The following is a 26,896-nucleotide window of genomic DNA, read 5'->3' on the forward strand; positions in this document are numbered from 1 at the left end:
AGGCTTATCCCTTACAACCTTCCTGAATAAAGATCACACTTGGCTGTATTCCAGTGTTTTTCCAGATGCTGCCTGACCAGCTGTGCTTTTCCAGCACCACACTTTTTGACTGTCTTCCAATCTTCCTGTGGTTGGAAAGGATTTGAAAATTAATGTCAGGGCCTGTAATTTTCTCCTTTATCTCCAACAGTAACCTGGGATACATCTTATCTGGGCTTCAATATTTATCCACTTTCAAGTCTGCTAAACCTGTTTATATCCTCTCTCCCTCTGAATTTGTACGAGTATATCACAGCTCCCTCCTTGATTTCTATACCTAGATTGCATTTGTCTTCACTGTAGAGAAGGACTAAGTATTCATTTGAAACCTCAGCTGTATTTTCTGACTCCACAAACATTGCCACTTTGGTTCTTAATAGGAGTACTTCATTCCCTGGTTATTAAGTTTCCCCCAATATATTCAAGACACTTTTGGATTTTTTTTTGTTTTGCCCACCATATTTTGTCATGGCCCCGCTTCACTGTCTTAATTTTTGAGTTATTCCTTTTGCATTTTCTGTACTTAGAGGGCTTCCTTTGTTTTGAGGCCCTAGAATCTACCATAAACTTCCCTTTTTCTAAAACTCCTGTTTCCAACCCTGTACACTCTCAAATGTCCAGATTATTTGGATTGTTGGTTCTACTGACTTCCCCTTTACAGAAATATCTTGGCTGTTCACTCACTATTTCCTTGTTGAATGACTCCCACTGCTCTGATGATTTACTTATAAGTAGCTGGTCTCAGTCCAATTTGGTCAGATTTTGTCTTATTGTCAACCTTCCCCCAATTCAGAATCTTTATTTCGAGTCCATTTTTTGTCCTTTGCTATGACTACCTTACTGAGTTATGATCATCATCAATGAAATGCTCTCCTATTGTCTTTCCACCTGTTGTCCAGCTTCTTTCCTTCGTATCAGGACAGCAACATCCCCTCTTTGTAGCACTTTTTAATGTGCTGAAAAAGCTTTCTTGGATATATTTTAAGACTTCTGTACCCCCTCTAAGCCTTTCACATTTTATCTATCTGTCTTTAATATTGGCGAAGTTTGCCTACATAAATTGGTCCTTCTATCTCTCTCAGATGGTTGAGAGGTCTACAGTATACTCAACAATGTAATTGCTCCTTTTTACATTTTAAATTTAACCTATTTTTCTAAATCTTTTCAGAGAGGTTATTATAAAACTCTGAAGCAGATGGGAATTGAACCTGAGCTGCTCAGTCCAGGGGTATGGCTTTAATTGAGGAACCTTCTAAAATGTCACCCCTAGTATTTGCAGTAGTTGACTCCTTGATCAATATTGTGACATGCTTCCTCTTTTCACCCTCTGTCTAGCCTGAAGATTTTATAATTGAGAGTGTGGTGCTGGAAAAAGCACAGCAGGTCAGACTTCAGAGGAGCAGGAGAATTGACGTTTCGGGCATAAGCCCTTCATCAGGAATGAAGCCGCCTTTTCCAGCACCACACTGTCAACGCTGATCTCCAGTATCTGCAGTCCTCACTTTCTCCTTCCTGAAGATTTTATAGCAGGAGTATGGAGCCAATAGTCTTTCATTGCTAATACAAATAGTTTAAATAATGATATGGTATGATATGCATCTCTTCAAATCAGCACCCTCGCATCTACCTTACTCGACTCCTCACATTAAAAATAAATGCCATTCAGCCTTGCTGTGCTTAAGTTGACTATATATGCTGTGTCTTCCAAACATATTTTTTCCCCAGCATGACCACTTGAATCTCTCCATCTACTCCAATCCTTCCCTATCCAAACGTGCAACCCTCCATCCCAACCTCCATCTCACCGTCAAACCAGCTGACAAGGGAGGCACAGTGATAGTTTGGCACACCGATCTCCAGCTCACCGAAGTCTCACTAACATCTCCTCCCACTATTCCGTCAATCACGACCCGACCTCTCATCACCAAACCATCATCTCCAAGACCATCACAATCTCATCACCTCAGGAGATCTCCCATCCACAGCTTCCAACCTCATTGTTCTCCAAACTTGCAACACCCATTTGTCTCCTCCCCAAAATTCATAAACCTGACTGCCCTAGTTGATCGATCATTTCTGCCTACTCCTGCCCCATTGAACTTATCTCGACTCCATCATGTCCCCTTTGGTCCAGGAACTCCCCACTTACATTAGGGACACCACCCTCACCATTCACCTTCTTCATGACTTATTCCCCGGTCCCCAACACCTCATTTTCACCATGGACATCCAGTCTCTCTACACTTGTATCCCCCATGAGGAGGGCCTCAAGGTTTCTTCCTCCCACAAACCTAAACAGTCCATGTCCACTGACATTCTCATCTGCCTGGGCAAAAATGGTCCTCACCCTTAACTTTTCCTTTCAATCTTCCTACCTCCATAGAGGTGGCCATGAGTATCTACATGGGTCTGAGCTATGATGGCCTCTTCATAGGGTACGTGGAACAGTCCCGCTTCTGTAGTGCCCATGTAACTATCTCCCACCTTTTTCTCCTCCACATCAATGACTGTATTAGAGCTATATCATGCTCCCACAAAGAACTGGAACAGTTCATCCACTTCGATCAACCTTCCCCCAAATTCAGAACCTTTATTTCCACCTTCCGTCTTGACCTTAAAATTCACATGGACCATCTCTAAAACCTCCCTCTCCTTTCAGGACCTCTCTGTCTCCAGCAACCGACTCAGCACCAACATCTATTATAAACCCACTGATTCCCTTGGTTACCTCGATTACACCTCCTCCCACCACCCCTGCTAAAATATGATCTCATACTCCCAATTCCTCCACCTCTGCCATATCTGCTCCAGGACATTCCAGATGTTCTCCTGCTTCAAGGACCGCAATTTCCCCTCCCGCGTGATCAACAATGCCCTCAACCGGATCTCCTCCTTTTCCCGCACCTCTGCCCTCAAACAAAAAAACCCTCAACCACAATAAGGAGAAAGTCTCCCAATCTTCACAACCCACCCCACTAACCTCCAAGTCCAAAGCAGCATCCTCCACCACTTCTGCCACCTGCGGTCTGAACCTAGCACCAAAACAATTCTCCTCCCCTCTCCCCCCTCCCCCCCACCCTGTCCAAGACCCTGAAGACTCATTCCAAGTCCAGCTGTAATTCACGTGCATTTCCTCTTGCCTGATTTATTGCATCAAATGCTCCCAATGTGGTCTCCTCTATATCAGAGAGGCTGAGTGCAAACTTGGGAACCAGTTCGGGAAACATGTGTGGTCTGTACACTCCATTTAACACCCACCTTCTTGTTACCAGCCATTTCAACTCCCCCAGCATATTCTTCCTGGGCCGCCTCCACTGTCAACACAAGGCCACATGCAAACTGGAGGAAGAACACTTCATCTTCCGTCTCAGGAGCTTACAACCATATGGCATTAATATAAAATTCACCACCTTTCAAACCTCCCCACCCACCTCATCCTAGGCCCAAGCCCTTCCTCTCCCCTTTAACCTTACTATCTTCCTTCCCACCCATCCACTCCAACCTTCCCACTGACCAATCACTGCCACCTCCTACCTGCATCCACCTATCACCATCCCACCCACCCTCTCAATTTCTCAGCCCCCTTCCCCTCCCCCAGTCCTGATTAAATGTTCCAACCTGAAACACCGACTCCCCTTCTCGGATGCTGCTTGACCTACTGTGCTTTTTCAAGCTCTGCTCTTTATCCACTCTGACTCTCCAGCATCTGCAGTTCTCACTATCTCTAAACAGGACTAGCAAACCTGCACCCCTCCCCGAAATGTTTACCATCATTTCAGATTTCCAGCAAGGGCAGTATTGAGCTATTTGGGGGGGTTGGGGGGGAGGTAAGGAAATGTTGGATTATGAGATTAGTGAAAGTTATGCTTTTTTATTTGGAGAATCAGCTTGTTTATTAGCATGCTGGAACTGAGATAATATTGCCTGTGCTGCTTCTTTACCTAAAGCATTGCTATATAGGAGGTTCTTGGATTGTTAAGGTTTTGAACTCTCCTTCCTCTTTTTATCAGATGAGGTGTTTATATTAAGACCACTGTTCAATGTCATGTGATCCAGTCACTAGGATAGGAAAAGTGCAGCAATGGATGAAGGTTTGCTTGCTGAGCTGCAAGGTTCATTTCCAGATGTTTTGTTACCCTACTAGGTAACATCTTCAGTGGGCCTCAGGCAAAGCAATGCAGAATATTCCTGCTTTCTATTTATATGTTTGGGTTTCTTTGGGTTGGTGATGTCATTTCCTGTGGTGAAGTCACTTCCTATTCCTTTTCTCAGTGGGTGGTAGATAGGGTCTAACTCTGTTTGTTGATAGAGTTCCGTTTGGAATGCCATACCTCTAGGAATTCTCGTGCGTGTATTTGTTTGGCTTATCCTAGGTTGGATGTGTTGGCCCAGTCAAAATGGTGTCCTTCCTCATCTGTATGTGAGGATACTAGTGAGAGAGGGTCATGTCTTTTTGTGGCTAGTTGGTGTTCATGTAACCTGTTGGCTAGTTTTCTGCCTGTTTGTCCAATGTAGTGTTTGTTACAGTCATTGCATGGTATTTTGTAAATGACATTAGTTTTGTTTGTTGTCTGTATCGGGTCTTTCAAGTTCATTAGCTGCTGTTTTATAGTGTGTTGGTGGATTTGTGGGCTACCAGCAGCAGCTAATGAACTTGAAAAACCCTAGACAGACAACGAGCAAAACTAATGTCATTTACAAAATACCGGTGCAAGGACTGTAACAAACACTACATTGGACAAACAGGCAGAGATCTAGCCACCAGGTTACATGAGTTAGACCCCATCTACCACCCCGAGAAAAGGAATAGGATGTGACTTCACCACAGGAAAAGACGTCACCAACCCAAAGAAATCCAAATATATAAATAGAAAGCAGGAATTTTCAGCATTGCTTCCCGTGAGGCCCACTGAAGATGTTACCTAGTAGGGAAACGGAATGTCTGGAAATGAACCTTGCAGTTCAGCAAGCAAACCGACATCCAAAACTTCACCTGAGCTACAAATCTTCTCAAAACTCACTAAAATGCTACAATTTATATTGACATGCCAACTTCCACTGAATTCAGAAGGAGAAAAGAAAAATTCCAGAGCTTGCGTGAACAATACAAAAAAAGTGCCAAAACCATATGGGCTTGCATTGATTTGTACTGCCAAAATGAAATTTCAATTCGTCATAATCAACCTCTATTCAAATTTAAGTTGTGCAGGGTGTTGTACATCCTTCCACTGTTGTGACAGTTCACTAATGACACAAGGCAAATCTTTACATCAACAAGGCTACAATTATTTAGTTTTGCCACCAGAGGGAGATGTTGTTGAGAAATAGAGGGAAGATTGCTATAACAATTTATTTTAAATGTAGCTATGTTGTGAAGATAGCTTTCTGCAGTTTCAGATGGTGACTCATCACAGACTTTCATATTAATTGTATTAATGATCATTTGGGATTACTTGAGAAATAACTGCATTTCCGTTTGGCATTTTAACAGGGTTATTATGCCATGACATTCATTGTGAAACTAGGATATAAAACAAACTTGCTGTATTCCAATATATTCATTGTATTACAGATTCCATTTGCAATCTATTCAACATTATAACTTAAAATAGATGAAGGCACTTGAGTAGTTGAATAATAAAATGCTTTATGCTATTTAATATATCCCTCGCTGTTTAAAAATCAAAGCATCATGAGATAGCAATGAACAAAATAACCTTTTATTCTTCACGTGCACAGCATACCTGCACAAAATTATTTACAAATGATACTGCATTAGAAGTCATGCATGATTCACAATTTTAAGCATTAAAAATACTTCAACTGATTTTCTTTAATAAACTGTTTCAATTGGATGAAGTTATCATGCAATGGAAATAACTTATCTGTTCCTTGAAATCTGGCATCAAGTTAGACTGATAGAAATGGGATATGTTCAGTAAAATAAATTGTCCAATGTTTTGATGCAAGGATGAAGGTAATTGACACATGTATATTGTACTTCAGTGTGGAAACCCAGCCAAAAATATTAAAAATATCATTCTGCTTCCAGAATTCTAACTTTCTCCTTGTTACTATTCACAATATTATAAACAAGCGGATACACATAGAATTAATTTGCTTTATCTAAAATTATCCTGCATTTATCAGCTATGAAAAAGTTTGATCCTGCAAAATTTATTTTCCTCCAATAGCTTCAATACACTAATTAACATAACATGAATATGAAAAATCAATATTCCTTTAGAAATGTATTTATTTAATATGATATATATATTATATATATACACACACACACACACATGGATACATGTGTTTTTGTATTTGTGATAAATCTTTGAACACTCAAAAGAAAGGGAAACAGTAAAACCCTGCATTGGTAAGGTGCTTTTCAAAGCAATATGGGCATTAGTACTGAAAATGCAAACTGCATTGGCACAGAGCAAAGGCATTACTAAAACTCCATTCCACTTCCTAAACGTTTTTGCTTATTACAATTCTGGCGTAAAGGCAGTGAAATAGTTTCCAAACAAATGATTTTAATGTACTGAATACTGCAAATAAAATCATTTGGAAAAGAAAAGCTTGTTCATATGCGTAATTTCTCTTTGGAATCAAGGCACATTTTTATAGTCTGCATTTCATTGGGATTGACCTTTGCACGTTTTCAATGCCATTTGTGCTTAGAAATAAAGAAAACAAACATTCACACAGTATGTAACTACACTTATTATTTCTTCATTTATATTCCTTAAAATATTATATACATTGACACATTAAATTTATTACTTTCTTGTAGCAAACACCAAGTCAGAGGTACAAAGTGATTGTGACCATTGCAGCCTACAATGTTTTTAAACATTATTTTGAAAACAACTCTGCAATCAATCTGTGGGTAATCGTTCAGAAGACAGCTTTCCAAAAAACCTGCACAAGTGCAAATTACTATATCTGCAAGCAGACTATTTGTCTGAGTTCTTTAATGTTTGTTTTAGACAGTTCTTTTAAGATACAGTTGGTTTCCTGATGAGATGATTGGCAGCTGGTTGTCCACGTGGTAGCTGATCAAATGACTGACACTATCAAATATGCAGTCCTTTGTTCTCACCTTTTATAGGAGAAAAAAAATAGGGATGTATTTAAATAAATTAAGTGAAAATTAAAGATTTTTTTAAGAGCACAAAAATTCTCCAGTGTGAAGAATGCAAAATACAGTTTCATTTTTAGGTAATGAACAATAAAATTGTTAAATGTTGCACTGGAAGGGCACAAGTTTAACATACTGAGCTGTCAGTATGAATTACATTCAAGTTAATAAATCAGCACAATAGAAAATACAGTTGGAAGCTCTTTTCTTGCAAAGGAAACAGTAAACCCTTTATTGCTGCATGCATACTGGAGGAATAAGGTGCCAGAGTTCCTTTAACCTTCAATTAATTCTCTGTATTTGGAAATATTTCTTTTTGCATGCAATTATTTCCCTAGTCGTCTTAAGCTGTCTGCATTTGACATGAATTTCTGTATCATAATAATTTTCTCACTGCATCTAAACTATTCACTTATACCTTTTAATCAGGACTATTGTGGCTAAGGCAGATGAACTTAGGGCTTGGATTTGTACCTGGGAGTATGACATTATTGCGATCAGAGAGACTTGGTTTAAGGAAAAGCATGATTGTCAAAAATGTTCCAGGATATAGATGCTTCAGACAGGACAAGGAGAGAAGTAATAGGGAGGAGGCAGTGGGGGGGGGGGGGGAGGAGTTGCATTGCTGGTCAGGTATGATATCACGGCTGAGCTGAAGGAGAACACTATGGAGGGCTTGAGCAATAAAGCGTTATGGGTGGAGTTGAGAAATAAGGGTGCACTTACATGGGTGGGGCTATACTACAGGCTCCCCAACAGTGAGTGAGTGTGATGTAGAAGAACAAAGAGGTAAACAAATTATGGAAAGATGTAGAGGCAACAGTATGGTAGTGATGGGAGATTTTAATTTTCCCAACATTGACTGGGATACACTTAGTACCAGAGCACTGGATGGGGCAGAATTTGTAAGGACCGTCTAGGAAAGTTTTTTCTACAGCAGTATGTCAATAGTCCGACAAGGGAAGGGGCCATATTGGACCTGGTGTTGGGGAATGAGCCAGGCCAGGTGGTAGAAGTTACAGTGGGGGATTTCTTTGGGAATAGTGACTACAATTCTCTAAGTCTTAGAATAATCATAGACAAAGATGAGAGTGGTCCTAAGGGACGAGTACTAAACTGGGCCAAGGTCAATTATATCAAAATTAGGCAGGAGCTGGGAAATGTGGACTGGGGGCAGCTAATTGAAGGGAAGTCCACATTTGATATGTGGGAAGCTTTCAAAGATAGTGCAGGATAGGCATGTCCCTTTAAAAACAAGGGATAGGAAAGGCAAGATTCGTGAACAGCGGATGACAGGAGAAATTGTGCAACAAGCCAAGAGGAAAAGGGAAGCGTACATAAGGTCCAGGCAGCTTATAACAGAACGGGCCTTGGAGGAATATCGGGAGAATAGGACCATTCTTGAGTATTGAGTACAGGAGTTGGGAGGTCATGTTGTGGCTGTACAGGACATTGGTTAGGCCACTGTTGGAATATTGCGTGCAATTCTGGTCTCCTTCCTATCGGAAAGATGTTGTGAAACTTGAAAGGGTTCAGAAAAGATTTACAAGGATGTTGCCAGGGTTGGAGGATCTGAGCTACAGGGAGAGGCTGAACAGGCTGGGGCTGTTTTCCCTGGAGCGTCGGCGGCTGAGGGGTGACTTTATAGAGGTTTACAAAATTATGAGGGGCGTGGATAGGATAAATAGGCAAAGTCTTTTCCCTGGGGTTGGGGAGTCCAGAACTAGAGGGCATAGGTTTAGGGTGAGAGGGGAAAGATATAAAAGAGACTTAAGGGGCAACTTTTTCATGCAGAGGGTGGTACGTGTATGGAATGAGCTGCCAGAGGATGTAGAGGAGGCTGGTACAATTGCAACATTTAAGAGGAATTTGGATGGGTATATGAATTGGGAAGGGTTTGGCGGGATATGGGCCGGGTGCTGGCAGGTGGGACTAGATTGGGTTGGGATATTTGGTCGGCATGGACGGGTTGGACCGAAGGGTCTGTTTCCATGCTGTACATCTCCATGACTCTATAAACGAGGAATAGTTTAAGGGGTCATGAAATAGCTTTTGCGTGAAGAATTAGGGAGAATCCCAAGGCTTTTATATAAGAATCAAGAGGGTAACCAGAGAAAGAGTTGGTCCACTAATGGATAAGGAAGAAAAGGTTGTGTGTCGAACCTGAGAAACTGGGTGAGATTCTCAAATGATTACTTTGCATCAGTGTTCACTGAGCAACAGGAGGTGATGAATGTTGAGATTAGAGATAGAAGTTTGGTTACTCTTAATCACGTTGACATAAGGAGGGGCGATGTGTTGGGTAGGCTTAAGGATATTAAAGTGGACAAATCCCCAAGACCGGATGGGATGTATCCCAGATTGCTGAGTAAGGAGAGAGAGGAAATAGCGGAGGCCCTGACAGATATCTTCGTAGCATCCTTAAACACAGGAGAAGGTGCCGGAGGACTGGAGGGTTGCTCTTGTTGTTCCCCTGTACAAGAAGGGTAGTAGGGATATTCCAGGTAACTACAGACCAGTGAGCCTGACATCAGTGTTAGGAAAGTTAATGGAGAAGGTACTGAGGGATAAAATCTATTTATATTTGGAAAAGAATGAACTTATCAGTGATAGGCAACATGGTTTTGTGTGGGGTAGACCATGCCTTATCAACTTAAGAGTTCTTTGAGGAAGTGACCAAGTTGATAGATGAAAGAAGGGCTGTAGATGTCATATACATGGACTTCGGGAAGGCGTTTAATAAGGTTTCCCATGGTCAACTAAAGGGGAAAGTGAAGTCACATGGTGTGCAGGGTGTTCTAGCTAGGTGGATAAAGAACTAGTTGAGCAACAGGAGACAGATTAGCAGTTGAAGGGAGCTTCTCAAAATAGAGAAAGGTGACCAGTGGTGTTCCCCAGGGATGAGTGCTGGGGCCATTGTTGTTTGTAATATACATAAATGACCTGGAAGAGGGCATTGTTAGTCTGATCAGTAAGTTTGCAGATGACATGAAGATTGGTGGAGGAGCAGAAAGTATAGGGGACTGTCAAAGCATACAGATAGACTGGAGAGTTTAAAAATCACAACACCAGGTTATAGTCCAACAGTTTTAATTGGAAGCACACTAGCTTTCGGAGCGCCGCTCCTTCATCAGGTGATTGTGGAGGACATAATTGTAAGGCACAGAATTTATAGGAAAAATTTAGTGTGATGTAACTGAAATTATACATTGAAAAATAGCTTGATTGTTGACTCTTTCATCTGTTCGAATACCCTGGTGTTGTGTGATTTTTAACTTTGTACACCCCAGTCCAACATCGACATCTCCAAATCATGACTGGAAAGTTAGGCACAGAAATGGCAGATGGAGTTCAATCCAGGCAAATGTGAGGTGATGCATTTTGGGAAAGCTAATTCTAGAGCGAACTATACTGTAAATGGAAGAACCTTGGGAAATGTTGATGAGCAGAGAGATCTGAAAGTTCAGGTCCATTGTACCCTGAAGGTGGCTGCATAGGTGAATAGAGTGGTCAAGAAGGCATATGATATGCTTGCCTTCGTCAGATGGGGTATGCAGTATAAGAGCTGGCAGGTCACGTTAAAATTGTATAAGACTTTGGTTCAGTCGCATCTAGAATACGATGTACCATTCTGGTCACCACATTACCAAAAGGATGTGGATGCTTTGGAGAGGGTGCAGAGAAGGTTACAAGGATGTTGCCTGATATGGAAGGTGCTAGCTATGAAGAGGGGTTGAGTAGGTTAGGCTTGTTTTCATTAGAAAAAAGGAGATTGAGGGGGTCCTGATTGAGGTCTACAAAATCATGAAGGGTATAGACTGGGTGGATAGAGATAAGCTTATTCCCAGGGTAAGGAATTCAGTAACGAGAGGTCATGCGTTCAAGGTGAGGGGTGAAAAGTTTAAGGGGGATGTTCACGGCAAGTATTTTACACAGATGGTGGCAGGTGCCTGGAACATGTTGCCAGCAGAGGTATTAGAGGCAGGCACGGTTGATTCATTTAAGGTGCATCTGGACAGATGCATGAGTAGGCGGGGAGCAGAGGGATACAGATGCTTAGGATTTGAGAAATAAGTTTAGACAGTGGATTTGGATCGGCTCAGGCTTGGGGTGCCGAAGGGCCTGTTACTGGGCTGTAAATTTTCTTTGTTCTTCTTTCTAAACTGCAGAAAACAATTAATGCTATCTTAAACATTCTGCCTTGAATTCTGTCAGCACAGTCTGCACTAGACAGCACAACTAGAGTAAAAATGAAAGCTTAAAATTGACCCAAGAAAGAAATGCTTTATTTTTCCTCCAATAATTTTTCTACTGCTGGTGTAAAATGCCATAGACTTGAGAAGCATTCAGCTACATTGTTTGGGTTGGTCAGTTAGACAATCAGTGAAAGCCAGCGGGTAATGAGTCTATAATAGTGCTCAACCTGTACCTATTCTTGCCCATTCTCAGCACTAACAGATTTTCCACTGGGGACAATGGGGTAATGATTAGAAGTGGAAATCTTGGTTGAATTTTTCATTCTTAGATCAAGGTGCTTGAGGTCATTTGCAGACACCAATGGCAGTCCTAACTCAGCACCGCCTTGACATCAACCTAGGACTTCTTGCTCTGTATGAATTAATGCTGAAAATGTGTTGCTGGAAAAGCACAGCAGGTCAGGCAGCATCCGAGGAACAGGAGAATCGACGTTTCGGACATGAAGGGCTCATGCCCAAAATGTCGATTCTCCTGTTCCTTGGATGCTGCCTGACCTGCTGTGCTTTTCCAGCAACACATTTTCAGCTCTGATCTCCAGCATCTGCAGTCCTCACTTTCTCCTGTATGAATTAATACCAACTTGGTCAATATAGTTACACAACCATGATTACAGACTACAAGGGAAAAAAAAAGTTGTACCATGGTTAAAGGGAGCTAAGCAAATAAAATAGGAACTAATACACAAAATCCAATTTATTTTGCAATACAGTACATTTTAAATAGCAAGAACAAAAGCTATGACAAGCAGAACACAAAGATAGGTGAGAATACAATAATAATTACTTAAATGAGTTGGTTAGTCTAAACATTTGTAAGATAGATTTCTTGACTGAGTGACAGACTCTTCCAACTTTCACAGTATATTCTTACAAAGAATGCATTAATGTTTTACAACAGATTTTAGGAGTTAAAATAATTAAATCTTTACTAATTTGAGAGTTGAAAGAAATTTTCGGAGAAACTGACTAAGACTGATCTGTAGAAGCAAACAGATATCTGCAACACTGGGGCTACAGCTTCATTCCCAGATATAGAAGGACCTTAAATTGCATAAATTATAAAATTTAAATTGATGTGAGCTTTTCTTCTTTTTTGAAGCTGGTTGACAAATATTCAAAATGGCAGTAGATTTAAGGACAGTGCAGCCCTAAATTCAATCGCATCTGAGCCGACTACACTCAACTTGACTCCCTATTTAACTGATGTCGGTTTCTAGTCAAGCGGATTCAAACCAACTCAAATCCCTGCAGAACACCACAGATCACCAAGCTCCGGACTGAATACTTTCCATCTACTACCACCCTCTGCCTTTTATGAGCCAGCCAATTCTGTATCCAGACAGCCAAATATCCCTGTATCTCATGCCTCCTTACTTCCTGAATGAGGAACCTTATCAAATGCCTTTCTAAAATCCATGTATACCACATCCACTGTTATACCTTCATCAATATGTTTTGTCACATCCTCAAAGAATTCAATAAGGCCTGTGAGGAATGACCTGCCTCTCACAAAGCCACGCTGACTATCTCTAATCAAACTTTGCATTTCTAAATAATCATAAATCCTTTCTCTCAGAATCCTCTCCAATAATTTGCCCAGCACCTAAGACTGACTGGTCTGTGATTTCCAGGATTATCCTATTCCTTTGCTTGAACAAGGGAATAACATTTGCCACCCTCCAGTCATCTGGCACTATTCCAGTGGAACAGGGAGGACGTAAAGATCCTCTCCAAAGGCACAGCGATTTCTTCCCTCGCTTCCTGTTGAAGCCTTGGGTATATTCCATCTGGCCCAGGGGACTTATCTATCTTTATGTTTTTCAAAGTTTTCAGCACATTCTCCTCAACATTAACCTGTTTGGGCATATCAGCCTGTTTCCTGTTGTCCTCACAAACATCAAAGTCCCTTTCAGTAGTGAATACTGAAGCAAAGCATTCATTAAGGACCTCCCCAACCACCTCCAACTCTAGGCACAAGTACCCTCCCTATTCCTGAACAGCTCAACTCTCTCTGTGGCTACCTTCTTGTTCATCACGTAAGTGGAGAATGCCTTAGGTTTTCCTTAATGCTACCCATAAAGATTTATTATGCCCTTTCTAGACCTCCTAAGTCCATTCTTCAGTTACTTCCTGGCTACCTTATAACCATCTAGAACCCTATTCTATCTTTGCATCCTGAATCTTAAGTAAGCTTCCTTCTTCCTCTTGACAAAATGTTCCACAACCCTTGTCACCCAAGGTTCCTTCACCCTACCATCGATTCCTGACCTCAGTGGGACAAACTTATCCAGCACTATCAGCAAGTGCTCCCTAAACAACCTCCACATTTGTTGTGCATTTCCCTGAGAACATTGGTTTCCAATTTCCATGCCCAGTTCCTGTCTAATACCATTGTAATTCCCCCTCGCCCAATTAAATACTTTCTCATACAATCTGCTCCTATCCCTCTCCATGACAATAATAAAGGCCACTACCACTGAAATGTTTTCTCACCGAGAGATCTATCACCTGGCCTGATTCGTTGCTAAGCACCAAATCAAATATGGCTTCCCCTCTAGTCAGCCTACCTACATTTTGCATCAGAAGTCCTTCCTGGACACACCTGACAAAAACTGCTCCATCCAAACTATTTGAACTAAGGAGGTTCCAGTCAGTATTAGGGAAGTTAAATCACCCATGACAACAACCCTGTTACTTCTGCGTCTTTCCAAAATCTGCCTTCCAAACTGCTCCTCTGTATCTCTGTTGCTATTGAGGGGTTTGTAGAAAACTCCCAATAAAATGACTGTTCGTTTCCAGTTTCTGACTTCCACCCATTCTGACTCTGTAGACAAACTCTCCTTAATAACCTCACTTTCTGCAGCTGAGATACTATCCATCTCCTCCCCCCCCCCCCCCCCCCCCGCTCCTTTTGAAACATCTAAACCCTGGAACATACAACAACCATTCCTGCCCCTGTGATATCCAAGTCTCTGTTATGGCTACGAAATCATAGTTCCACTAAAAACATCATAAGAATTTATAAAAACATGTACCAAGTCCATTAATCTTCATTTGGAGACAACAGACATAGGAGATTAAATCAATGTGCTTTTAAATGAAGATCTTGTACTGTTATGTCAACACACTTACAGCCAAGGCTAAGGAACAAGTTAGCCAATATCAATAGTTCAGTATTTTGACAGAATGTACCACAGAGTGAAATATGCAAAGGGAAATGAAAAAAAGAAATTGTAGTATTTGTATGCATCATCAGCCTGTCATATTAAGATGCCTTGATGAACCTTAAGACTTGTACTGCAGGCCACCACAATGCAACACCATCAAGACTAATGTAGTAACATTTGCCAGGTAACAAGATTGTAATTTGTAGATTGTAACTTGTTGTAGTAACTTGTGTTAAAATTAAAAGTATTTCATATTTTTCATGGTAGAACAGGATTTGCTAGATATTTAATACACCTCTGCAGTTGTTAGTTTGCCATGGCATTCTTTAATCTTAAAACTTTTATTGTTATAATTGCTTCTCCACGCTAATACTTACCAAGCCTTCAGGATCCACCAGTAGTAAATGCTTAGCTTGTCCTCCCTGCAGCCCAGTCAGTACATATTGTTCTGGTGTGGTCACGCTTTCCCGTACCAGAAAGTCACCATCTTTTATCAGCAGCCTTTCAGCTTCCTGTCTGCTCATTCGTCCACGGTACCAGACTTCCTTTGCCAGCTGCTCTCTCATCGAAGACAAGGTATTGGACAGTGGGATAGCTGTAGTCCTGTTGAATGTTGCAGCATCCGCTTGTTCTGTGGTAAAATAATCAGTTTGGAAAATTATTGTAGACACTTATTTACTCTAAAATAATCAAAAAAACGAAGGACAAAACACTCACTACAAAGATAAATAGGCTGAGGACAAGCAGTCAGCATCACATAACACTAAATGTTGGTCCTGGATTACATCTGGAATTTTACTGTATTTCATCACTGGAGTATTTTTGACATTTGTTTTCGTTCTCCTTCTCTAAAAAAAAGGTGTCAACTCATGGTCACACATACTTTTCCAGATGCCATCAACTCTCTGGAACCCTACTAACATGACCATTTTTCAGGTGTATTACAAAACAGCAACATTTGTAGGATCTTTAAAAAAGATGACAGAGGAGATAAGAAGTGACAGACTATTGTGGAAGTAATGGACCAGTGATCGGGAAAATATTTATGGCTGAGTTTACCCTCCCTAATCTGAGGATGCCAAAGTCAACTAAAGCACTTTCACTAACACCCTTTTGTGTTAGCCAAAAAAGGCCAGCAAAGTAAATTGGAGAACTTTGCAAGTTTTATGCTTCAATATCCTACTTTGTGACGCAGTTAACAATTGATCCATCAGCAGAGCACCCAAATTATTTTGTAATTGAATATTAATAGCGTAGAAGTGTTTTGTTCAACCACTTAGCAGTCTTGGTGTTAATGTTAAAGCGTTCTCTAATACAAGACAGCTCATTTTTATATTTGTTGTAACACCGCCGCAATGCAACATGTTCAACATTGTTATCAAATGTCTATGAAGACAAGGCAGAGTGTTCAGATAAATACTGCTACACAATAGTCCAGAACGACATTTAGATACCCTTTGATAGTTATGTTGTTGTTTATTACTTCTAGTAATCCAGCACAACCTCGATGGTCTTGAACTTAAGGATTGTATTAATTGCATTTGACCTTTGAATTGAAAAGCAATTTAAGGATAAGTATACACACATGAAAGTAAGTGTATATTCATACGGTAGTAATTCTCTTAAATTTGTAACTTTTATCTTTGATTTCACAGGCACAGTAAAGAACGACAACAGTGGGTCATCTACCAGAGAGCAGTGGAGCCCAGGTCATTGAATATAGTTTAGGTGGAGTTATATTTTGATCTACAAGGGAGTTGAGGGTTACGAGAGAGCAGGCAGAATAGTGAAATTAAGACCACAATCAGATCAACCATCATCTTAAGTGATGGCAGAATAGGTTATAGGGCTCAAAAGGCCTGCTTCTTCTGCAGTTCTCTCCTTGTAAGTAATTCTGACCCACAGCAACTTAATCTCCATCACAGTTATGGAAAGGAAGCAGGTCCCAAACCCACCTCAATTCGAACTGGGATTGAACCCCTTCCTGTTGGCACCAATCTGATCCATATCAACCATCCAATCCACCAAGCCAATTGTCAGCTATTAATAAATCAGAATTGCTGTGGCAACATGCACTTTCACATGGATGTAGTAGCTTGGAGCTATGGATTGTGACGGGATAGGCTCCAATTTACTTTCATCACATTGTTGACCAGCAATCTCTCCTCACCATTGACATATGTTTCGAAGGATTACAAGATCATACTCAACCTGTTTGACTGCATTCTGAATGCAATTTCCTTTTCCATCAAATCCTATACTTGCTATTTCTGCTCCTGGTTCTTAAGTTCTTGTAACTGCTACAAATATGTTCTTTTGCTGTTTCTTTAAAAGAATGTGATTTTATTTATGGACTACCACAGACTATGTCTGGATTGCATTTTTTCACAAAGTTAAATTAGTGGACTGACAGCAGAGGCACTGATATCTGATGTGCTCATTAGTTAGAACCATATGTTGAGTTAATTTCCTGCAAATTAACAGGAAAACATAGACAAATCATATTACAGATAAGTCAAATTTCCAGAAAAGACTATCAAATGGTTTACTTACACTCTAGTACAATACCAGTTCAGAATGCCTTAAATGATTGCAAAAACAAAAAAAGTGAAACAGACAAAACAAAAATCCTGCAGTGCTAATGACTGCAAATCAGAAATGGCTCGATTCCAGTTCGGAGGTTTCATCAAACCCTTGCTTGCAAATGAAATGCTTCATCTGCACTAAGCAGATGATCTAATTTAATGTTTTAATTTCCATCTGGACCCTGCAGAGCAGGGGTTCTATTAGCATACAGTTTATTGGAAATGTGATAGCCATTTCCTGTGGGGATAGTCATACATCACAAGGACAAATCGTAGTTGGGTGGCTCTGTAAAAAAAAACAACTGCATTTTCAAAATTGTATTCTGCTTCATAGAAATGTTAATTTGATCAATAATTGTGATGCAGTTTTTTTGTAAAGTTAAATAGATTTTGAAATGCTGTGGAGAAGATAGCAAATGTGACACCAATTCATTGTTCTTTGATGCATGTGCACCAGGTATTACAATTTGGAGTATACTTAATTGAACATCTATGATATAATTATGAATAGGAAGCAACTTTGTTCATGAAAACCTAAATTTATTGCTGTGGGCTATAAGAATATAAAGAATTACCAGCTGCTTCTGAAACCAACTATCAAGGCATTGTCCACCCTCCTACAAACACACTCTCCAGTATTTACCTCAAGCTGCTTTCTCCACTTGCCCAACTGAACCCTACACCCTACCCCACTCTGAGTATTAATCCCTCTATTACGTATTTTGCTGCTACCCATCCGCCTTAAGCTTCCAATTAAATCTAAAACGTTTTGGCTGGAATAGGATCTATTGAGTATTCTGAAGATCAGTCAAGTAAATTTGCCACTTGAACTGTTGTCCAGATTTTGGTAATATCCTTGCTGTTTATAACTGTCTTGAGAGAGAGCAAAAAGGAGTTCAAAGATTATAGTTGGGTATCAACCAAACTAGGTTCATCTTCCTTCATAACAAATGGAGCAATAGATACTGGTTAAATGTTTCTGCCATATTCTCCTGAATATTTCTAATGAACAAAATCCTGTTCCTTAGACATAGTTCAAAGGGTGTGATCAATGCATCTTTTTGGTCAAGACTTAGCTTCTACTTTAAATGCAGCATTTGCAACCCACTTGTTACATTGCAATAATACATGTCTGTGTTGTACATTTGAATTTTGTCACAGACTATTCAGTTTTGCTGCAAAATGTTTCTTCAGGGATTAACTGCACATATTTTGATAGATTAACCAAGTAGCAGATAACCTCCCTTTCAAATTTACATAACTAGAAATATGGGCATTGCTGGCTAGGCCAGTATTTATTGTACATCACTAATTGCCCAGAGGGCAGTTTTCTTTCTGCATCTGGAGTGACATGTAGGCCAAACTAGGCAAGGATAACAGTTTCTTTCTCCAAAGGAGATTTATGAACCAGATGGGTTTTACCTGAGAATCATAATGGTTTCATGATCATCCAATTCCACCATCTGCCATAATGGGATTTGAACCCAGATCCCCAGAACATTTTCTGGATATCTGGATGAATAGTCTCACAGTAATACCATTAGGCCATTGACTCTTCTTGGAAGTTGAGGTTTGACTGATCAACAAATGGTCAGATTTTCAGACGACCATCAGATCAATTTGCTGACCAAATTATAACAATGTGGTAAAAGGACTGATCTTGTGCTTCTCACATCTAATTCGGGATATATCCAGAGCAAAACAGTAGGTGGTCAGGCTGGGAGATATTCTGGCTCTCTACAATTTGCAGAATTTTCTGCCTTACAAACAAATATGTGCATCATTATCAGAGTAATTCATTGGGATGGGAAATATCAAGCACTAGATTTACCATCCTTGCCCTCATAGCAATAGTAGAGGATACAAATAAGCATAACTGCAGTTTGTTTCGAAGATGGACAGGATTTTATGGTTAAGTAGACTCCACAAGATTTTAATTGATTATAGTTAATGGCCTAGTTTCAACTGATCACTCTACCTTACAAATAAGAAAAATAATTTTGTCTTCAGCTTCCACTGGCTGGTACCCTACCCTTAGATAGCTGAAGCTTACACAGTAGCAAATACACCAGTTCTTGCTGTCAGGGACAATGCAGGCAGCTATCTCTATCCCTGACCAAAATAAAGATTTTTTTTTCAGGAAAATTAACCAATGTTATCATGGAATTCCACCCACGTAGCAAATTCCATTCAATGCATCTCCTAGAAATCCCTACCAAAAATGATTGTAACCATTGTGTGTCCATGACTCAAGCCATCTAGTCAGTTTGATAGCCAATGCCAAAACCACAGCTATGCTGTTTTCTTAATGGTATATTCCTTCACTTTTAGTTATATTGATCTACTTTCCTCCCAATGCTGACACTTAGAGGCATTGTACATCTGCAACTTGAAGCTTGTTAATTATAACATGAGAATAATCCAAATGAGAACTCTGAATTTCAGATTCAAAGCAAAGCAGTGAGTGGGACATTTCAAAAAGAGTGGGGGAGTCAAAACATTTACCATGTCATCCTACAGCATCATTAACTGTCCCCAGCTACACTATCTTGAAGTTCTAAAATATTGGATGTGCTTTTCATTAAAGTTTTAATTGGCAGAATTAACAAATATATCCTGTGCAAATAACTAAAAGTTATATTTTTAAAAAACTGCCAATGGTGGAGATCACAAGTACAGAAGAAACTTCCAACATTAGCTCAAGTGTGAAAAAGGGAAGTTGCAGATTTTGCACCTGTTATCCATTCCACCAGAAGAGTAGAACGGGCAGTCAGCCCACTACTGACAGCTTTGTGCTACTCACCCAAGTTGAATAATTTCATCTATACTCAGAAAATGCTTGAAGTATTCAATAGATTCCAAGATAAATCGTCCATGGTTAGTGGCAAGAAATACCTCAAATGGGTTGAACATTTTAAAAGATTCAGTTATCAAATGTGAAAGTTGCTGTCAAATTAATAAAATAAACAGCCTATCCTTAAAAGATTACAAAACTACAGAGGCTTCTGAAGCCTGTGTCAATAGTAGCACAACAATGAACTTCAGTTTTGGATGGAAATTCTCAGTCTTTGAATTAACTTACTTTGGTCATATATATCTTTGCACAAGTTAGCAAAGATCTGGCCAGTTGCTCCATTCCTGGCAGAAGAGGTGGGTTTCTCCACATTCTGTGTGTTCATGTAAGATGGATCATCAAAAAGATCAGACCTGCTGCTGGCTTTGGTTGGCAGAATGTTTCTATTAGTTTGTGGAAATCTAGTCCATGAATTGCCTGAAATATTAATTATGTAGGATCCTTACTTTATAGAATCATTGAATTATTGCTTCGACAATAAAAGTAAATATGGAAGTTGCATTTTGTATTCTAAAACAGGTTAAAGTAATTCTGAATTTAAAGCAGCTGTTCATATGCAGATAACTCAGTGGAGCTGTTCAATCTACTTGGTAAATATCTGTTCCTAGAAAACCTTTAGCCATAAGTAGTTCCAGAGGACATCATCTAATATGCTGTAGAACAAAAGTTGTGTGTACTTATTTCAATTACATCTCACACAATAAATCACAACTTAAAAGTCTGAAGCATGCCCATGCTTAAGTAGCCAACAGAATTGAAAACCAAGTCACAAAACATTCACAAAATTTAAAAATAGGCAAGCCACCAGCAATAAGAAAAAAAAACTGAAAAAAAAGTAGGATAAAGAAGCACAAAAAGAATTAGCTTTACCAATTCTGTACCACTGTGTATATATAATCTCTTCTACAACTTCAAACATACTGCTTTCAGTGGTTTGGTGTCTGAGTGATAACTGCCAGCAGAAGAAACTCAAAAGCATCAAACTAAAACCCACTGGATTTTGTCCATGATTTACAGTATTTATAAAACAGGCCTGGATTTGTCACTCAACTTGCCATCTTCCAACATATATTGCACTGACTTGCCACCACCTCTCGCTGGCAATAAATGATAGACAATAAATTCTAAACTTGTTGTCCTTTGTGTCTATCAGTGGAAATGTTTAAGACTCAGTACTAAAAGTCTTAAAGTAGTCATTACTACACGTGAAACAGAAATTGTGCTTTATGACATGTAAATATCAAAACCAATAAAGCATAAATATTGGAACTTTAGCAAATGTAGGTAGGAGTCAACAGTGAAATTTAAATTCAAACACGGCATACTGTTTGTACAACAAGTGAGACTTGAAATTATTACGTCTTAACTTTCCATGAATATTTGGTCATATGTTTTAAGTGACTGCACATAAAAGAAATTCAGTTATGAGTTTTCCAATTCAGAGAACAATTGAACTAAAGACAATGTAGGAGGAGATGAATAATGACTGAATACTAAGATGAGACAGATGTGTGGATTGATGAGAAATGACAGTATCAGAAACCAGAATGCCAGGGAGGTCTGAATACTATGTGAGCATTTAGAAAAGTAGTCTTTGAAGGGAGACAGTGGCATAGAGATGTCATTGAACTAATAAACTAGAGGCACAAGCTAATACTTTGGAGCACTGGTTCATATCCTACCAGTGCAGATGGTGCAATCGGAATTCAATAGGGAGCTTACTTTTCAATTCCAGAAGTGGTAATCATGAAACAACAAATTGTTGCAAAATTCCATTTCCATCTAGTTCACAAACGTCTTCTAGGGAAGGAAGTCTGCCGATCTTACTTGGTTTGGCCCATGTTACTCGAGTCGCAAACCAATGTGCTTTACTCTTAACTACCTTCAAAATGGCTGAGCTGACCACTAAGTTTAAGGTGAATCAGGATAGTCAACAAAAACCTGCCTTGCAAAAAAAAAGGTTGAGAGGAGATCAAAAGGCCCAAGCACACATGGAAAAACATGGTGACAAGAGACTTAAAATGTTTTGTATTTGGAAGAGGAATGGGTGACTTGATAGGAAAAGATGGAGAAGGGTGATCAATTTATATTTTGGTGACACTACGGAAAAACTGGAGAAGCTCAAAGGTGCTGAAAACAAACTGGTTAACGAGTAATGAAAGTACTGGAAAGCTGGTGAAGCAAAGAAAACAGTGTACAGAGGGAAAAATGTTCTGAGCTGAAGGAGATGATTGCATGAGTAATTAAAAGTAGAAGGGGCAAGATGCACAAGATAATGGGTAACATGGGAAACATGTTTAAAGGAGGTTTGGATGGCTGAGTTCTGGGAGGTCAGATTGAGATGCAGACAAACATGCAAAACAGTTGTAAAAAAGCTCTAAGAGTGGAAGGATTTTATCGACATAGAGCACGGAATGTCAAAAGAGGAGGTGAGAACAGAAGTGAGATAAATTCCTGTAAAGGACGAGTGTCATAACACAAAAGGCTGATATTAGGAAAGACAGGTCTGACAGAGGGTAAAGTTCAGGAGGAAGACTGAGATGCAGGTAAGAGTTGAGTTAGCAGTAATCTGTGGGAAAGAAAACAAAGCCCAGAGATTGGATGATCCTGAGCTCAGTAAAAAGCAGAGACTCTGACAAGGAAGTACAGAAGTGAGATTCAGAAACCACATTGTAAAGTCAAGGGAGATGGTAATAGGCTTTGGAGCTGGGATGCAGGATTGAGGACCTTCCTGGCAGCTGATTAGTACTTCTTTCCTAGTAAAAGCAAAATCCTGCAGGTGGCTAGAAAATCTCAGTGGATCTGGCAGCATCTGTGAGAAAGAAACGGCTTTAATGTTTGAGTCCACAATGATTTTTCAATAGAAGTCATATTAGAATTGAAGCCTTAAAACTTTTTCTCTCTGTAGATGCTTAGTTTCTCCAGCACTTTGAATCATATACTGAGAGTGTAGTAAAACCAAAGTAGCAGCAACAAACCAATCAAAAACTCAACTGTGATTTGATTGAATCCAATTCAAAAGATACCAGCCAATCAAAATACTGAATCAAAAGGAACAAATTAAAACCTCATAACATAGCATTAAGCTAACCAAAAAGCTGAAACATTCAGTTAAGTATACTCAGTAACCAATGAACAATATCCTTAATCTTCAATTATTTATCTCCTAATCCATAAAAGAAAATCACAAAAATATGCAATTTTTAAAATAATCCAAAAGCAGAGTTACAATATTTATGACTAATTAAAGAAACGCAAATACTAAATTTTACAATTTTTAAATCCGGGAAGGTACATTACATACCTGCCATAATGAAAGTTTCTTTGTGTGGGTCTGAATAATTTTCATAAATGGTAACAGATGATGGGCTAGCAGTCTGTGAAAACAACATATTCAATGTCATGGAACAGCAAACCATTTTAAATAAAGTGCAATGTATAAAATTACTTTGTGTACAATAACTCAGTCAGACAGCAGAAAGATAGGGCAGAAAATTTCAGAGGTTGCACAGGATGGAGAGTTTGTAGTTTCCACAATCTTGGAAAGGACTGATAGACCATTATGAGACTCACCCTGTAATCTTAATATTGCTGCAGATGGGGTAAAGTGCCTAACTGAGGGATTTCCATCGTTTGTTCGTCCAGTGTTTGGGAGCTTCCAGTCAATCAATCCGATTAGCCAGAAGTTCTATCATTCCAAACAGCACCAAAGGTCAATAGTAGGCACCAGTGCCCATGACAAGAGTGGTACATCAGGCTCAATAATCAAAGTCTTAAATTTTATGGGCCAAAATGCTTGGGTCAAGGGAGGGCAGTGTCAGCACTGGGCCCCTGATTTCTCTGACTGGCCCTTATCAGAACTGTCCTGACAAAAGATAAGTTCCTGGATTTTAGGGTGGGGGCACTCAACGTCTTTGGGAGTGCTGCCCGTTTCAGGTGCTCTCTCTGTCTCTCTTCCCTCCTCTTTCTTAAAGGTCTTTAAAAATGGCCTGCCCATTCTCATCTAATGCCTACATTAACTGTTTTTCTTTCCTGCTTTGATTTAATTTGAAATATTATTAATTTACAATGGAATGTTGGCTCTACAAAGGGCATTGTTCATACTTTTATATCCAATCAAGCTTCATCGAATAATGACCTCACCCATGTATAACCACATCTAAATTCCAGTAGCCACCAGTGTGTTCCTTACGGCATCCTTTACCGTTACATGTTTGTAAGCCCCCTCCTTAAATTATATCACTAAATCCTTAAAGCTTTCAACAGCCACTGGATTTCTCCAAGAGTTGGAGGAATCAGCTCCATGCAGGCATATTTCCAGAAGGTAGTCAGATGAGGCTCAGAGTAATTAGCAACAGCAAAGGAGAGTTTTGGGCCCTGGGTCACTAGGTTGTGTAACAGCTGCCGAGCCATGTCCACCATGTTTCTGTATATTCTTCGGGTTGATTGAACTTTAAATAAGCACAATAGATCCTGAATTATTTACATTTGGTGGGCAAGCTTCCCATTTGGAACCCACCCACTGTATTAGGGGATTAGTTTGAGGTGAATGGGAAGGTGGTGGGCTAGCCACTTGACCTATTTTAAGTGACCCCATGTTGGAAACACTCAAAGGGAATATGTAATTTCCAGACCATCATCACTTTTATAGCATCTCACACAAAAGGGTACATATTGTGAACAGTAAAATAGGAAACTCAATTTTAAATGCAAGGAGTCAATGAGCTGGAATTTTAAAGAGTTTTGAAGTATACATGCAGGAGGCCATTCAACCCATCGAGCCTGCTCCTCAATCAACAGGATCGTGGTTGAGCATCCACTTCATTATCTTTACCCGACACTATCCCAATTTCTCTCTACATCATTGGGCTTTACAAATTTAGCTCTCTTTATTTTGCACGCAATTCAATGAGTGAGGTTTCACAGTCCTTTGGAAAAAGGATTCCAAAATTTCCCTCGTATCTTGAACTTTTGTTGCTGTCCCTCAACAGTAATAATATCCTTAAATCTCAGGGAACAAAATGTACATGGAACTCTTGCAGTCTAACCAAAGTTTTTTACAATTGAACATTATTCCACTCATCTTGTACTCAAATCCTCTTTTGATAAAAGCCAATATACATTACCCTGCATGTTCAGTGACTTATTGACAAGGAGGCACAGCATCTTTTATACATCTATAGACTCTCACCATTTAAGAAACACTCTGCATCTGTTCTTTCCACCAAAGTGGTAACCTCGCATTTTTCCACATTATATCCCATTGTGCATGTTCTTGCCCATTCACCAAGTCTGTCCAAGTTCTCTTAAAGTCACTTTACATCATCTTCACAGCACACATTCCCACAGTTTTGCATCATCCATAACCTTGGATATATTACATTTAGTCCCCACATCCAAATAAATGAATATATTATGAACAGCTAGATCCTAGGTACTGATCCTTATGGTACTCCACTGGTCACAGTCTGCTAGAGTGAGAATTACTAGTGTATTCCTAATGTTTTCTGCCTGTTAACGGATCCTTAACCTATGCCAATACGTTACTTCCTATTCCATGTGGTTTACATTTTGCTCACACAACTTTAGCCTTTTGAAGTCCAAGTAGGTCATGTCCACCAACTCACCATTATCAATTGTTAATAAAATTCTGAAAAATAGGCATTTTATTTTAATCTTAACTCCCTTTGTTAGCTAGTTACTTGACATTTTTGGGTTCCTGTGCCTTGAAGGATTGCATAGTTGCTCTAAACAACATAATTCTTACACCTTTTAATATACGCCCCATCCACCTTAGCCAGTGTACCCCAACACCTCCATTATTTCATTTGTTCAAATTTACACTGACTTGAAATCAAATTCTCTTACTTTCAAGCATAATGTACAATCATATCCCGTTACAGTCACACATCCCTAAAGGTTCTTTTACAACAGGACTAATTAACCCTTTTTGTTACATAATAGTAGAGCCCAGTAAAATAGCATATTCTCATTAGTTCCTCAACATTTTGCTTTAGAAAACAATCCCTAAAATACTTCAAAAATTCATATTATCATCCACGCAAACACTAATTTCCTGATTAGGGCTATGCTCCACCTTACCACTTCTGTTTGGTGCCCTGTAAACAGCTACAAATGTTTGCTACTCTTTGTTTCTTAGCTCCGCTTAAATAGATTCTTCCAATTGAAGCTGCTCCATTAGAAAGTACTGATTTGATCCCTCATCAGTAACACATCATGTGATTTTTTTTTGCTGGTCTTTCCTATATGATGAATATCCCATAATATTCACTTTCCCAGTCTTTGTCACCCTGCACCACAATGCATCTGTAATGGCTATTGCCCTAGCCTTCTTAACCTCAGCATGCCCACTAGTGCGCCCATGGTACCACAGCATCTCGTGTTTCATGGATCACTGCCATCAAGGAGGGCCTACTCAGCAAACAAAAAAAAAGGTGATTGTGTCAATGCTGCAGCGTTAACTGGAGACTGGGGAAAGATGTCTCAATGGTGGCAATCAAGATGCAGAACCTTCAGCAAATCAGAATCCCTACTGTGCAGATAGAGACCATCCAGCCCATCGAGCCGGAAGTCCATAAGACCTATCCCTGTTCAGCCCCTCCCTGTTCTACCATCCAATTGAATCACGGATGATCCGATACTGCTCTCACCCATTTCCCTGCCCTTTCCCCGCAACCCTTGAATCTCCTACTAATCAAGAATCTCTCTCAATCTTAAATATACATTCTGGATTCTGGCGTTACAGCTCTCTGTGACAAGGAGTTCCAAGAACCACTCAACTCTCTGAAGAAATTCCTCCTATCAGTCTTAAATTGGCATCCCTTAAA

The 26,896-nt window shown here is 39.7% G+C and overlaps 1 protein-coding gene across 5 annotated transcripts in view; it reads right to left on the bottom strand.

Annotated features, from left to right (window-relative positions):
• Positions 1-5,708: 5,708 nt before the first annotated feature.
• LOC140468923 (SHC-transforming protein 1-like) overlaps positions 5,709-26,896 on the bottom strand; it is a 140,558-nt gene continuing 119,370 nt past the window's right edge. For 3 of the 5 annotated variants that reach the window (XM_072565036.1, XM_072565037.1, XM_072565033.1), the window contains 4 exons: positions 23,353-23,425; positions 20,277-20,465; positions 14,987-15,240; positions 5,710-7,147 (listed from right to left, as the gene is read on the bottom strand). In XM_072565036.1, coding sequence (XP_072421137.1) covers positions 7,031-7,147; positions 14,987-15,240; positions 20,277-20,465; positions 23,353-23,425 — 633 coding nt within the window. In that variant the 3' untranslated portion in view covers positions 5,710-7,030. Of the gene's footprint in view, positions 7,148-14,986; positions 15,241-20,276; positions 20,466-23,352; positions 23,426-26,896 lie in introns of all 5 variants that reach the window. The other 2 variants (XM_072565035.1, XM_072565034.1) reach the window with 2 other exon arrangements.

The sequence above is a fragment of the Chiloscyllium punctatum genome, chromosome 48 (assembly GCF_047496795.1).
Source record: "Chiloscyllium punctatum isolate Juve2018m chromosome 48, sChiPun1.3, whole genome shotgun sequence".
In the NCBI taxonomy this organism is placed as follows: domain Eukaryota; kingdom Metazoa; phylum Chordata; class Chondrichthyes; order Orectolobiformes; family Hemiscylliidae; genus Chiloscyllium; species Chiloscyllium punctatum.